At 41.4% G+C, this 15,425-nt stretch overlaps 1 protein-coding gene and 1 long non-coding RNA gene across 7 annotated transcripts in view; one reads left to right on the plus strand and one right to left on the minus strand.

Moving 5' to 3' along the window:
- dnajc6 (DnaJ (Hsp40) homolog, subfamily C, member 6) overlaps window positions 1–15,425 on the plus strand; it is a 37,187-nt gene that overhangs the window by 2,544 nt on the left and 19,218 nt on the right. For 4 of the 5 annotated variants that reach the window (XM_047587509.1, XM_047587511.1, XM_047587510.1 and 1 more), the window contains exons 1-2: window positions 1,151–1,361; window positions 8,576–8,711. In XM_047587509.1, coding sequence (XP_047443465.1) covers window positions 1,151–1,361; window positions 8,576–8,711 — 347 coding nt within the window. Of the gene's footprint in view, window positions 1–1,150; window positions 1,362–8,575; window positions 8,712–15,425 lie in introns of those variants that run through there. The other variant, XM_047587513.1, reaches the window with a different exon arrangement.
- Window positions 1,037–14,275, minus strand: LOC125009496. Of its 2 annotated transcripts, none has more exons than XR_007112956.1 (3): window positions 13,774–14,275; window positions 11,078–11,172; window positions 1,037–1,167 (listed from the first exon to the last, which is right to left on the minus strand). It is a non-coding gene; the product is annotated as an uncharacterized LOC125009496 (long non-coding RNA). The 2 variants fall into 2 exon arrangements; XR_007112957.1 differs by lacking the exon at window positions 1,037–1,167 and adding an exon at window positions 9,595–10,162.

Here is a 15,425-nt window from a genome sequence, read left to right on the forward strand (position 1 = left end):
CGAGTGATGCAGAGTGGTTTTCCCCTTTTCTGACAAAGCATGGTGCTGTTGTCTTACAATCCTGACCACAAGGCTCTTATTAATTTAGTTTTACATCATGACAAAGCTGGAAATCCTTGTCCATATTTAGTACTTATATTTAGGAGCAGGGAGGATATCTTTTTCAAAATTAAGCCAACTTAGGCATTATTGTTTTTTTTTTAAACGTTGATAGATAAAGACACCTTAAACCATCAACATCTATACCTCATACACTGTACATTAAGACTATGGTGAATCAGACTTTCATAAAAGTTCAATAGTTTCTAGGGAACAACTATTTCCACAATGAAGAGATTATTACAAACAATCTTATTACAAAATGATATTGAACATCTTATTATGTTATTCATTCTACAGATGTTGTGATTAATATTATTCAGCAAACATACCTAAGATGTGCAGTTTAGTACAGAGGATGATTTTAGCTGCTCTTAACACAGAATAAATGTATGTAATGCTCAAATGAACTTTACAAGCAAAAGTAATATATTACTATAATATATTTCAAGATATTGAGATTTTTCTCTGGTGCTGAACACTTGTTTTTTTTGCGAACGATATTTCCTTTTGTATAGAAATAACTGATACCTGTTCTAACAGCCAAACTTTTGGCTGGTAATGTAAATCATTAAGAAAATCATCATTACATAGAAATCCGATTTGGAAGCCCCCTCGCAGCAACGGATGACAGTATGTGAATAATGCATATGAATAATGGATGCAGCTTTAACATTAGAGGGCTGAGGGTTGGGGTGGATTTCCCTGAGTCAGGGGACTACAGCGAGAGAAGCAGAAGCAGCAGCAGCAGCAGCAGCAGCAGCGTCGTAGTAAAATGCGGTGCTGAGAAAAAGAGGAGGGATAGGAAGTAATAGACGGAGAGAGGGAGAGAGACGGAGAGAGAGAGAGAGAGAGACCATCCGGCAGAATTTTCTAACCTCAGAAAACAGAGGAGACCGGTTCGTCCTCTCCTCCTCGGACATGTGGTGCACCGAGCAGCAGCAGCAGCAGCAGCAGCGGTTGTAGAAGCGGCGGCGACGCGGCGCAGCCTTACCACGTCTTCGGGGCTTCTTTTGTCTCTTAATTCCCACCTTTTTGGTGTCCTTCGGTAATGAGCTTGCTGGGGGCCTACAAGAAAAAGACCAGTTACGATGGCTATGAATCTTTGCAGTTGGTCGATAGCGGCGGAGACGGCTTCAGTGTCAGCGGCAGAGGGAGCAGCGGAGGCGGCGGAGGCGCACACGGAGGCTCCATCGCGGCCACCCTTGGACCGAAGGCAGGCCCGCTGAGAGAGGAGGACTGCAGCACCATGGACAGCTCAGGTAAGAGCCCTCGCCGCCTCCGGCTACTTGGGTGGCGAGTGAACGCTGATGGTGGAGATGACTTTACGTGGCGTAAACGCGGCCTATATGTCACGGTGGAGAGGCAGCAGTGGCCAGCATAATGGCTAACAGTAGTCAAAGTACACAGCGAAGCCATGCCTCTCCTGGAATCCCGTCCACATCTCCCTGTACTCCCCAAACTGGGCTATTTTGTTCAGAATATGACCTTATACATAGAGTGTTCTCCTTATTCTGTGTGCAGTCTAGTCCTATGAGGGAAACTTCATACTACTATAAAAGGTATGACTAGACTTAAAGGATTAAATTACCATGTTTGATTTTAGTGTATTAAAACTCTCTAAAAGATGTGATAATATGTACATAAACTAATTTTGAGTGATATTCAACACACCAAAAACACACATTTCATGACTATATATCACAGACTATGCTAGAAAGACATCCTGTTTTAGTTTTGGGTATAAGGAGAACCAAATATTATGTTTTTTTAATTAAGTGGTCATGAATAATGATTATTATCCTCACAAATCCATTCAAAGCAGAATGTGATCTTTAATAATTGCAAGTGCATGCTATAATTTATCAGATATTTCCTAGAATTTAATCACAGTAAGTCTTTTTGCTTTGACAAAATCTACATCTATATAAATTCAGACAATCCTCACGCGATTTTCTCTAATTAAATCAGCCAGAAGAAAATAAAAGCTGAAGTCTTAAAAGCGATATCAGAGTAGACGTTTCCGCTTTAAACACTGTCTGCCATACGTGTGCAGCCAACTCGAACTTCCAAGTCAATTCTGGGTTTTATTGGAAGGAACTAAACTGTTTCAAGCTTGGATAACTGCCCACAAAGACCCTGTAACAGTACAAAATAATAACAGTAAAGCAACACATCGCGGCTAATAGGGAAGTCTACTGTGAGGCCTGCGCTCACCTCACTGCAGTGCTGTGTGCAGTCTGCAAGCCTCCAGGGATGAACATTTGTGTGAAACAAAAGAAGCTGGTTGAGGAGGGTGGGAGGGTCAATGAGGAAAAGGGGATTGTGGGTGGGGATGCTTAGAGAGCGGAGGGGGGGACTCCCGTGTCAAATATCCGTCTGACCTGGCAAGCCTCACGGACGGCCTTTTTGATGTGTGTCTATGTGCCTGCGTATCCAGCTGTCCCATTTACACAAAGCCGGATACTGACGGGTAAAGGTTGGCGCCCTAGAAGGAGGGAGACACGTTCAAACAAGCCATTGATCTTCCTGGCAAAGCCAAGAGCCCACTGTGCTGTTGATGTCCTGCTCTCTCTTTCTGCTCGCTGCTACTCTGTTGCTGTATCACCTTATAGAGGCTGTACCAGAGCCTCCTCTGGTGTCTCCATTAGTTGCTGGCTAAACAGGCTCCACACTCCCACATCCATCTGGACGCAGAGACACGTGGGCCAGCTAACGGAGCAACATGGAAGCAAGCAGGCAGATTCAAATAGGCGTGCAGAGGAATATGGACAAAGTTAAATATAGGTCAGACACACCGATTTATACCGTATTCAGTTTGGGAACCGAGACAGAAAAGACATGTCCGACAATATAAAGCAAGTTAATTAGAGGATTCATATTTGATACTCTTCTATTTTAAGATGATTGAAATAGGTTGTTAATGCTATAAGGCTAGAGAAGTAATTGATTGTGTTGAATATACACAAATGAAGTTTGCTTATAAAGTGCGACTCCTGGCAAGTTATCTGTATACTGATTTAGAAAGTGTAATGTCATTTTTGTCAACACATAAATAAGGTTTGAGCCGAAATCTAAAGAGACAGATCTGAAGTGGTAACGCGATGATTAATGGGTTGTACCTGAGCTGTGAAATACACTCTTCTTTCTCTATAGGTATCGATTAGATTTTCTCTCTTTTTTAATATAGTGCCGTATTACCTCTCTGGGACGCTAACAGCTGTTTGTCAGTGTCTAAGAGGTTTTAAAGAGAAAATCAAACATGGTTAAACTGATAATAACTCACAAAGATACAGTATTCAGCCCCTGGAAGATGGAAACAGACACAGCTTCAGTCTATGAGTGTATAAGCCAGAAATATTGGAAACCACTGCGCCAGTTTTATAATGGTAATCCAGTTCTAAAGAGTAGAGACCTCAATCATTTATGATTATTAGAACATGGAAATAAAGAGAAAGAAAAAAGTTATCTCACATTGCTTTACCAATCATAGCCTAAGTTTGATTCAGTCCTGGCACATATTAAGCATTGTCTAAGCACTGCTTAGTTCTCAACACAAAAGAGTATTTTCCTCTTTTTTAATAAATGTGGACAAAGCAAGTGTCTCATTGATCTGTTCCTCGTTCACACACTAATCAGACATAACATTTTGACCACCTTCCTAATACTGTGTAGGTTTCCCTTGTTGCCTCCAAAACAGTTGTGACTCATCCAATAATGGACATGGGCCGTCAGAGGGTGTCCTGTGGTGTCTGTGGTGGCAACAGGATGTCGTTAGTGGGGGCCTTTGGGTCCTGTGGGCTGAGAGGAGGGGCCTCTATGGACCAGGCTTGTTCCGGTGCATCCTAGATACTTAATTAGTTTGGAATCTAGTGAATCTGGAGGCCAGGTCAACACCTAGCGCTGCTTCTCGTGTATTTTTAAGTTGTTCCTAAACCGTCTTTGTGAGAGTCTGTCTGTGTCAGGCTGCATCCTGCTGGGGATGACTGCAGCCATCAGGGAGTGTCATTGCTATAGGGTGGGTGGTACATGTCAAAGAAACGTCTACATGAATGGCAGGTCCAAAAATTTCCCCGGCTGAACACTGAATTGTCGCAGGATGGTCAGTGTTATTTACTGTGGTTTATATTTGCACTGATAAAACTTGAAAATGCCCAAGTATCAACCAGTCGTGAGACGCCATTGTAGGAAAAGCTCAAGTTTGAATGCCGATATTCCTCCTTGCCTACATACTGGCACTTGCTGGATTCAGTTTGTTATACAGATGTTGACACACATTTCTAAAAAAAAAAAAAAAAAAAAAATTATCTCTCACCTTGTTTTATCAAAGCTCTAATAATAGTGTTTCATGTAGCGTGCATGTCATTCAGAGGAGTGAAATACGTCTCTGGTTAATCCGTATAGTAGATGATTAATCATAAACTCCCTGTCTTATCAGCACCATCTATAATTAAGCAGATTAGAGTCGGGTTGACGCCGCAGTCATTCATGTCCAGGACAAAACAAGACCCGGCAGTGTAGTAGAATTGAGATCGAGTGCAGTGCAGCGCGTTTGCCCCTGTTAAGCGTTATTGTTGTGCGTATGCGCCTATCTGTGTCATTCACAGCAGGCCGGAAATTGAGGGAGAAATGTTGAGGCTGCGGGAGGAGGGAGACATATTCAGACAGCCCACTGATCCCCCTGGACCTGTATTCTCCTCTCCCTCTGTCACCTCTCTCCATCTTCCCCTTTGTCTCTCTATTGGTTAACTTGGGGAAATCAGCAAGGAGGGATGAAGAGGGGCCTCGTCTCGTGTTAGTAGAACAGCCGTCTCTGTTGTGAGATTTCTTTGAAACCTGCTTGCTAATTCAGCGTCGCGGCCGCCCCTCTCCGTTAGACTGCGGGATCAGTTTGTGGTTAGACAAGACAAGTTCAGTTTATTTTTCACAATATGTTTGGAAAAGATAAAGTTTTTATTCATACTTTTTCACAAAACACAAAAAAATGCAATGACACTGCATTATTCATAAAAAATAAAGTAATAAAAGTAATAATAATTCGAGTTCAATCCATTCATTTGTACAGTAGGCGCAAAAGGACTCAAGAAGTTTTATCCTGAAAAATATTAAATTAAAATACAGCTTTTATCAATTTATCCAAAAGGACAAAAACAAAACAACTACTAACTGCCAACTTCTCTTCCGCTATAAGACGCGACGTCATCTGTAAGCGCCGGATACTCAGCTGAGCAGATCTAGTACCGACACCGGATTACAATCGGTAATCCCTTTTAGCTCATTGTAGTGGCGGAGCAGCAGTAATATATTACCCTAGCCATCCAACAGGGGTCAATACCAGATGTATCACCGTCACATGCCTACAGTCGACCATTGATGTTGTTGTTGTTGTTATGAGACGTCACGGGCTATGACATCATTGTGTTTCGGATCAGGCATCCACACAAATGAAGAAAAGAAACCGCATTCAAAAAGGTCACAGAAAAATCCGGATCCATCATGACGGTCCGCCCAAATCTGCACGACTTAGACGGTTTCACCCAGAAATCACATTCATGTAAATGTGGCCTTAGCTCCTGATTTCATGGTTAGGGTTAAGTCCTTTTGCGTCTTGCCACATTCACTGTCTGGAAGATATGCACAGCAAGGAGCCTAAAAATAGTCCAAAATGTAGTGCTGAAATTTCAAGTTTGCCTGAAGAGAGCAAGGGCAGCATTTCAGTCCACATTCCTCAGTGTTGACATGTCCACTTTGGCTACTAGCACAAGTTGACTGCAACTTCATATGTAGCAAACACAATCTCGTTGTCCAGTGCTTAACCAAAAAATAAATCAGAGGTTCATTCAGACAACAATGGGGTTAACTAGGTTACTATGCGTATTAGTGATACACAAAACCAGTTTCTTGTGGGTGGGATGACGCCTTTGCTGCATGTTATCCTGTCCTGGTCTGGTCTGTGACAAAGTGTTGACACCGTGTCCCGCACAGATAAATGAAAATGAAATGCCCCAAGCACACACCAAAATATCCCCCCAGAAAGCCGAGGACATCTGTGCAGTAACGGGATATAAAAATAAATAAATAAATTTTAAAAAATGAGGCTTACTGTCTGTCTGTGAAGGTTCTCAGTCATCCAGGTCATGGTTTCTTTAAGCTTACTGTGCGCTTGAGGTGGTATGATTTACAGGTATGATAAAGGGGCAAGATATGGTTCTTTTTCTGGTCATGTAAAAACTAGGTGTAGTAATTTATTTATTTTGATATCATCTGATTTCCAGAATTTACACAACATCATCACGCAGTTGTAGACGAGTCTGATTTAACACAGGTAATCTAGGTTAACACGGGAAAAAGTGCGGTGCGAGTTTTCTCCCGAGAAATGTCTGGACTGATGTTCAGTATGACAGGCAGGAGGTTTATTTCCGAGTAAAAATAAATCCCTGTCACACATTTCAAGCCTCTGCAGTCACGGATAAAAAGTCTAATTTTAGAAATGTAGTGAAGCTCGAATATAAAACATGTGGTGAAGGAGTCCTCCTCGGGGGAGTTCAAAGCTGTAACTGTCTATGATTATCTGTCTAACTTCATCCCAGCAACCAGCATTTCTCTTTAGACACATTTCCTCTGAGGCAGTCTTGTTAACGTCTCTGTATGTATCTGTTCTTAAAATAAACCGGGAGTTTGCCCCCCCCCCCCATCACTCACTTCAACCAGTGTTATGCAGAAAATGAAATAGAAATCGGAGAAAAAAATAAATAAACTTGACAATTCCACTGATAACTTAAGCAAAGTAAGTGAGGAAATACTAAAGGTGGGAGTGAAAGCTGCTTTGTTTAGCAATCATAATTACATTTTTGTTTTTGTAAAAGGGAAAGAAATAGCTTGAACAGACTTTGTAACATTTCAGGAATGATTAATTTGGTAGTGGCCCATTAAGACACAAAGAATAAGGTGCAGCAGTTCTGTGGCATGAATTAAAAATGGGCCTGTAATGGCCTGTAAACTGTTGCTCTTACATTTAGGTTTTTAGTGGCAGTAACATTATACAAATTGCAGCCAACTTCCAGCTTATGAAACACTATGTTCTCATCGTAAATAACAATCTGCTGCACCTTAATATAATGTTGCATTTGCCCTTGTTTTGCATAGTTTAGATTAGATTACAGTACAGTACAGGTATATACACAACAAACTAAAAGTGCGACTATTGTACATTTAGAGGTTGTCATGACGTTATGCCGGATTAGTATATATAATAGTATTATAAAATGATGCTCTTATGTATGCAGAAGAGGCATAACATTATGACCACCTTCCTAATATTGCGTAGGTCTCCTTTGTGTCTACAAAACAGTTGTGACCCATCAGAGAATGGACATGGGGCTTCTGAGGGTGTCCTGTGGTGTCTGGCAATGTCTAGAATGTCGTTAGTGGGGGCCTGTGGGTTCTGTGGGTTGAGGGGAGGGCCCTCTGTGGATCAGGCGTGTTCCTGCGAATCCCACGGATACTTGACCAGTTTGGTATCTAGTGAATTGTGCTATGGGGTTGGGGCGTCTGGTCTGGTCTAGGTGGATGGTACATGTCTAAGTAACATTCACATGAATGTCATAACATGGTCAGTGTTATTTACTTCTCCTGTTAGTGGTTTTAATGTTGTCCCTGATCAGTTTAGATCAGAATAATCACATACTACACCCCTAGTCCGGCGTCAGATGAAAATACCAGGTAAATCCAGGACTCCTGCACTTTTTAAAACTAATCTGACAAGCTTCCTGACTAGCTTCCCATGCCACTGCAAAGCTAAGGTTACATATCACGTTTTCCCATTTGACAAAACCTACTTAGACGAGAACAGAGATTGACTGACCGCTGATCTGTCCGGTCTTGGCAGCAAAAGTATGAGAGGTTTTCACTGAACTTGTACACTTGTGGACGATTTTCTGCTGCGTCATGTTTAATGTCAGTGGATTGGTAAATACTTGTAACTTACATAACCAATGTGGTCGCTTTGCACAAATACTGTACATGAAAACGGGGAGACAAAGAACGGGACAGAGGGGGAGAGAGAGGAGGAAGAGAAATTTGCAGTTCACCGAAGGGCCGCTGGCTCACATATAACACTTGGGTGTTTTCCAACATTTGCTTACTCCTTAGAATCCACACACAGCTCCAGATGGCGTGTATTTAACTGTACGTCTTGCCTCTAATGTCCTTGTCCATCATTCCCTTCACACCTACACACATATTTACTTGGTGTGCTCAGCAGTGACTCATGTGCTCATGTCTGAAGTCAAATAAAAACCGCACAATTTATAGTTTGGAACTAAAGGTTCACAAATCTTGAAATAAGCTTTATCTTGCGTTCACCTGCACAGACAACTGACGACAGGAGACTTTAATCACCACTGTTTCCGAGGAAAATCCTGCATCCTGTGTATTGTTTCCCTCTCTGGGTTCTGATTGGCTCCTTTGTTTCCAGATATGGACGCCAACTATGGTGGAGGACTGTTGGATATGGTGAAGGGAGGAGCTGGGAAATTCTTCAGCAACTTTAAGGACAACCTGAAGGACACACTGAAGGACACCTCCACCAAGGTCATGCACCAAGTTGCCACGTAAGTGACGGCCATGTTCACGCTGCATTACATAGCTCCTTCTGTGAGCTGATGGGTCGTCAGGACTCTCTCTTTGGAAAATCTGCATTGCCTCATCTGTTGTTCCTTTCACATCCTTCAGAATCATACAGGTCGGTGTAGGTTTCCGCATATTAAGCACAGCATGTGACTCCTCAGGACCCCTGGAACACTGTGCTCTTGTGGGCTGTGACAGAACTCACTGACGGTGGTGAAATTTTTGGTTGTCAATCAGAAACAGTACAGGCTGTGGTGATCAAAGGCAGCCTGAATCCGAACTCTGACAGCGTCAGAAACGGGACCAGGATCCAGCTATGTGACTCCTGCCATGATCCACTTTTATAAACTAAAACAATCACAAGGTCAGACGTTCAGATTACGCACTGCCTCAAACTTACGACACAGAATTCGATATTGGATCCACATTTTCGTCCTCTGGTTGTTGTTTTGCTAGATTTCCAAATACAACACAAGGATGAATGACGTGGGCTGATGACGTGTTTCTGCTCCAATCTGTTCTTCTTTTTAACATTAGAGACTAGCAAACATTCATTACAAAGAAAATGGCTCTATAATGATTTTATATCAGCTCACATAACTTTGGCTTCATTCAACCTGTCTTGCAAAGTGTGACAAAATAGTAAAATTGTTGACCTGACAGCTTCTTAACGTGGACGTTTAACACGTCCAATTTTCTAAAAATGATAACCACTACGGATAACAACTACAATTCACAAATCCCGCTCAGATATCAGTGAAGCAGCTTTGCTTTGCATATCGCATTGCAATTGCATTGAGGAGCGATAACACTGGTTAGCTAGACATCGTCTCAGCTGTTGGTTACAGCGAGAGCATGTGCCCCGAGCAGCTTTAGAAGTGAAGCAGAACGGTGCAGATAGAGGGAGGAAAGAGGGAGGCAGCAGAGTCTGGCACGGCTCGGTCGTCCCAGTGTGTTTGTGCACAGGCATCTGCACAGGGCGGCACAAAGGGGCCTCTGTATTGTCAGAAACACACAGATCTCCTCTCACTTGACTCAGCAAGTTCGAATATTTCCCTCTCGTGTCTCCCCTCCTCTGCTACTCGCATCTTAGCTAACTCCCACACTAATGTCCTGCCGCTCCCCTCTTGTTTTCAGCCACTTGCCTCTCATCTCTGCTCCACCTTTTCCTCCTCTCATCTCCTCTCTTCTGTCTTTGCCGTCTATCGCTGCTCTTCTGGCTGAATTATTCATGGCGGTTCATTGTGCCAAATGGCCAGTGCGCTGCTGATACAGAAGGATTCATTTCATTAGGGCCTTGTGTGCGACGGCCTGTGTTTGCGGAGCCTGTATATGCATGTGTGAGTGGGCTGCTGGGATAATGGGGCGGTGGGAGCTAGGCTACCGTGGCAACAAGCTGAAAGCTTCAGAAACCGAAGGTAGATGGGCAGAGCTTCTGTAACAGACCAGAGTTTAGGGAGTTTTAGTTAAGTATAAACAAGTGACAACATTATCTCCTGTTGCTGAAAAGGTTAATTGTGCTGTTGTGTAAGAAGCTTTAAAAGCTTTGTTAAGACACACAGGACAAATTGCTGATTGCTACAAATGATTTCCTGAGGATGAGGCAGTAGTAGATTGTAGTTTATAGTCCATCTATATTGAATAGTATAGAGTAGGGCTGGGCGGCATACCGTTTCATACGATATATATATATATATATATATATATATATATATATATATATATGTATATGTGTAGATAATATACTGGCATATGAAGTATTTGATTACACAGCGTTCACAGAATGAGAAAATGTAGGTCCCCAATTTCAGCTTTTTATGAATGAGAAAAAAATGTTGCACGCAGACTACAATTATTACGGTAGCCGGTCGCGCTGCTATTGACATTACCGACACAGCAGCATAAATATTTTTAAATATGAATAAATATGTCAAAATAAATACAAATGTAATTGGCCCTTTTTCCTTATTTCATCTTGATAATATTTAATTCTTTTTTTTTTTTTAACCCTAACTTGGATTTCCACATCAGCAGGCAGTGCTAACACAGGGCCATGAAAACCTGTTTTACTACTTGTGTGGGATTATTCTACAATATTTACTCATCATCACAGTAAAATAGTCTATCCTAAGTCAATCTACTGCATTAATTCATCTGTCAACCATTAAGGAAATGTTGTGTACACCTGATTATGCATGAAAAAAAAATATACCATGATATATCGTGATACTGTCAGAATTTTGAAAAACACAGTGATATACATTTTTGGTCATTTTTGCCATTTCTAGTTTTGATCATACCGCCCAGCCTTAGTATAGAGCCCAACATTTGTGTAGATGACCAGATTTACCTGAGCTTGATCCATGAGGTGGAAACTTGGGAGAGACTTGGAGAGCGACTTCTGAGAGCTGTTTATTCCTGACATGTCCACTACTGTCTTGTAACCTGCAAAAAGAGCAGTCATTTTAGTTTATCCAAGATAAATTATGTCGTCAAGTGCCATTTGCATCAGATTATAATCCTGTTTCGAGGTAGCTGCTCTTTGCTCTAGATTTTTTCTGTATACAGTTTAAAGACCGGTTTGCATAAATGTCTCGCTGGTAACAACTTGTAGAAAATTTTATTTTTAGTTTTACAACTTTCTGCAACAGGCAACTTTTGTTTTCAGTGGGAATTAATCCATAATTCTCTTCTTGCCTAACAATAAACAACATACAAAGTTAGACAAATGGAGGATGGCTGAGCAACTAAACCTCATCATCATCTTTATTTAACAATGATTAAAACCCAGAATTAAAGTGAATACAGTTAATATAAAAGGTTGCTAACATTCGTCTGTGTCTATTTATCTACATTGCATGAAACTTCTCTTCAGTGTAGTGGCTGATTTTTAAAGGTGGAATATTTTCGAGTTAAGCAGAATTTCTGCCTGAGGCTGAGAATGTGTGACCTCTTAAGCAGACTGCGTCTTCCCAGTTTATTGAGCGCAACTGTGGGAACAGTTCAGCAGAAATTCCCCTTAGCTTCCTTGATATAAAACGAAACCCCCCTGCGAGCGTAGTTGTTAAGCAGGCCGCCTTCTAATGCCCCAACAAGACTTGATTGGTTCCTCTCTGCCTCTGTCTCATCTGTATTCAAGGAAAAGGGGCTGTTGGTGAATTATTTAAAGCGGCCCTGCTTGTTTGTTTACCTGGGTGACGAGAAATTTTGCGGGGGAACCAATCTGGCACAAGTGCTCGACTGTGTGTTCCGCTGTCTGTGAGAAACAAGACGGTGACGGAGCCTGGATGGCTGTTTCGGGCTGTGTGAAAGGCACAGTGTCCTTGGTTTGCACCCAGACTGCCCGCCCACCCCCCTCCAACCTCCCCGTCAGACACGCATTCATCTGTCTCCCCTTTCTACTTTGTCTCCCTCTTTCTCCCCGACTGATTTTCATCCCTCCTCTCTCACCGATTTTCATTTTTATTTCTCATTTGTCCCAGTTTCACCAACACTGACTGACATTTTTCTCCCTTGCTTTTTGTTCCTACGGTGGCCAGAATATACAGGATATTAACTGTAAATATCAAAAAAAAGGACAATTCAGATGAATTATTTTAAGAAAAGATGAAATGAATCGGGACAAACTATGAACGAAATGCGGTAGAGCATTTAGTGTTGGCAACATGTTTTAAGTGCGAGCGAAGTCACATCCGGCACGTGAGAGCAGGAGGCCAATTACCACTTATATGTGTTATGAAAAAAACTATTAATAATGCAGCAGAAATCCTGAAGAAAAGAAGACTTTTGTAAATGAGCAAGGAGGAAATGTAGAGAGCCCAAACCTAGTATCCATCGGGATCTAACCCACTTACACAGTGTTTGCTTGTGTGTGGGTGTGTGTGTGTAGCCACCAGAGACTCTGTTAGGGCACCTTTCTTCTTGTGTAATCTGCCTTAAAATGTCTTTAATGCCCCTGATGTTTACTGTCTGGTAGGAAAACATGGACCTCAGTGTACTTGTGCTGGTGCCGCCGTCCACTGCATGAGTGCTTGCAAGGCCACAACATGCAGCAAGTCAAACAAATATCCAGTAAGAGTTAGCGGCAACTGTTGAACTTTAAGGCCTTCATTAAATTTAAATCATATGGTAATTTGAACAACAATTAGATACCTAAAAAGCATTAGATGAGAATGAATTAAGTAAAGCAGCAACAATATTATTAGATTCACAAACTAATTGTAAAATCAGCTGCACAGACCATTAAGTCAGAGAGAAAGTACTACAGATGTTTTGGGATTCATCTCCAACAACTGGAGGATGATCAAGTGAATCCCAGCGAAACCAGCCAAACTTGGATTTTTCTTGCACATCTACTTTTGTACTTATGGTACTTGGGAGGGTCCAAAATGGATGTACCACAAAAAGTTTATTTGTTTTTTTTTTGGTTCAGCTATGTAAACAAAGTAAATAGTTTCCTTCATAGTTTTGCTAAATTATTGAGCAGAATCATGTTCACGATGACCCCGAATCTAACTGTATAACATTTTACCACATAGATTTGATGTGATTAATAATAATGATAATAATGACAAAGTCAGTCTTTCAAATCATCCTTGTGTTTAGCTGATTTCCTCCTTTTCAAACCGTCGTAAAACCTTTTCCTCCATAAGTTTCCTAAATCACTGACCAAATTCTTGTTCAGTTACCCTGACTAATTACCATATTCAAGTAATTTTAATGTACAGATCTAAGGAAACTAATGACAAAATCAACCAACCTATCTTAAAACGTCGTAGCAGGTTAATTTCTCATTTGCAAACATCCATTGAACTTACCTAAGATAACCTAAAGCTAACAGTTGAGCTGACTTGATTCTTGTTCATACTGAATATTTCTGTAAAAATTATCTGAAGTCATTATATCTGAAGAAAATTGATGAATTTCTTGGTACCTTCTGGAGAACTGAAATGACTTCATGATGTGAGATTACTAGCTTTTGATGCTAATGTTAGCTAGCATACCACTGTTGACAGATAATAAAACCGACAGGAAAAAAAATCTCACCTTCAGTCAGGTTCTTGCTGTAACGGCGTTGATCGCGTCTCAACAACTACTTCTCCGTTTTACCCTCGTTTCTTTTTAATGTCACTACAAAAACATTTCGAAGTCACACAAATGTCTTCTTCTACAATGTTTTTCTTCTTCTTTTATTTACATTTAATTAATGTCCTTGCCAGTTTGTAAACTAGTTTGCAAGTGCATTACCGCCACCTAGCGGACGAATTGAAAATTAGGGCTAACGCCAAAGTACCAGAGAACTGCAGTTCCTCTAATGGCCGGTAGAGGCTAACTCAAAAAGTGTCGCTTAGTTTTAGTCGCTTAAGTTATATTCTCCATTCATGGCAACTGTGTGTGGGATTATTATAAACTATATCTAGACATTAAATTATGCATAATTAAAACTGTTTTGAGTGACAGGTGGGTGGTGTGGTAGGTGTAGCTGTTTGCTTCACTGCAGAAACAGCATGGTGAGAGCTGGAGCCGCCACTCTGAGTTTTCAAGCAGCTCCTCAAGAAAATTATGAGGTTCTGTCCGTCCATCATTACACACAGTCCGTTGCCGGTGCACCGCAGTCGTGAATTTCGTTTATATCCGCCTCCTTATGGGTTAACGAGTTGGAACTATAATCTCATAGTCTCATAGAAAGTGTTACATTGATATTTTCAAATATTGTAAAGTGCACAAGTGTGAGGCTATAGAAAGGAATGTTATTTTAACACTGGCATTAAACCATACAGGACCAATGTCAGCTGCATGCTTCTTTCCAGTCCTGTCCTTCAACTCATTCAGCTCATTCAGACTATTCACTCCACCTCTGTGTGCATTTTAATTGGCTGCAACCCAACCCAAGGTCAGGGCAGATGCTCATTTGCATACTCCGTGACTATTGGCCATGGCAGTTTAAACCCGACACCTGACCTGCTTTTTCTCCTCTAATAGCCAACTAGCTACTTCAGGACAGACGCAGGTAAATGCACAGACTGACGCAGTACACTGCAGAAATGTTGCGTGCTTTATTAGATCCAGAGCTGCAATATATATTTTGTAAATGTTTTTTATTTTATGTACAGTTCCTGGCTATGGAAATGTAGTCTTTTTGTCAGGTTTATTTGTGTTACTTTAAATTGGGTATGAAAATATCAGCCTAATTGGTCGTCTAATTACGTACTATTGCTCTGATAGATTTAACTGTAGACTGTTGGTTATTTCCGCGGCTGTCTCCTTTTTCAAACCTGCACCACAAAAATGCAAAACAGTTGAAGCATGCATTTGCTTGGAAAATTATTTATATGTAAGTTTAAAGAAAATCCAAAAAGTAATTTATTCCTCTCGGAGTCCTGAGTAGACAAGCTGAGGTGCGCTGCATTACATAACCACATCCGCATCGGAGCCATATGGCAGTCTTTCAAGACCAAACAGAGATGACTGTCCTAGATCAGCCCAGTGTGCAGGATTTACAGTTAGAAACAAGTCAGCTCCATTTGATACACATGAGCCCACTCATGTGTTTTGCATGATAACTGCAGTGTACCGGAGCCATCCTCTGCTGCTGTCAGACCTTTCTTTGTGAATCATTTGTCCAAAACAAATTCCACTCCTACCCCACCCTGCACCTGCTTCAAAGTGTAACACTGTTCTCCATCACTCACACGCTG

Source organism: Mugil cephalus, chromosome 6 (assembly GCF_022458985.1).
Source record: "Mugil cephalus isolate CIBA_MC_2020 chromosome 6, CIBA_Mcephalus_1.1, whole genome shotgun sequence".
NCBI lineage: Eukaryota > Metazoa > Chordata > Actinopteri > Mugiliformes > Mugilidae > Mugil > Mugil cephalus.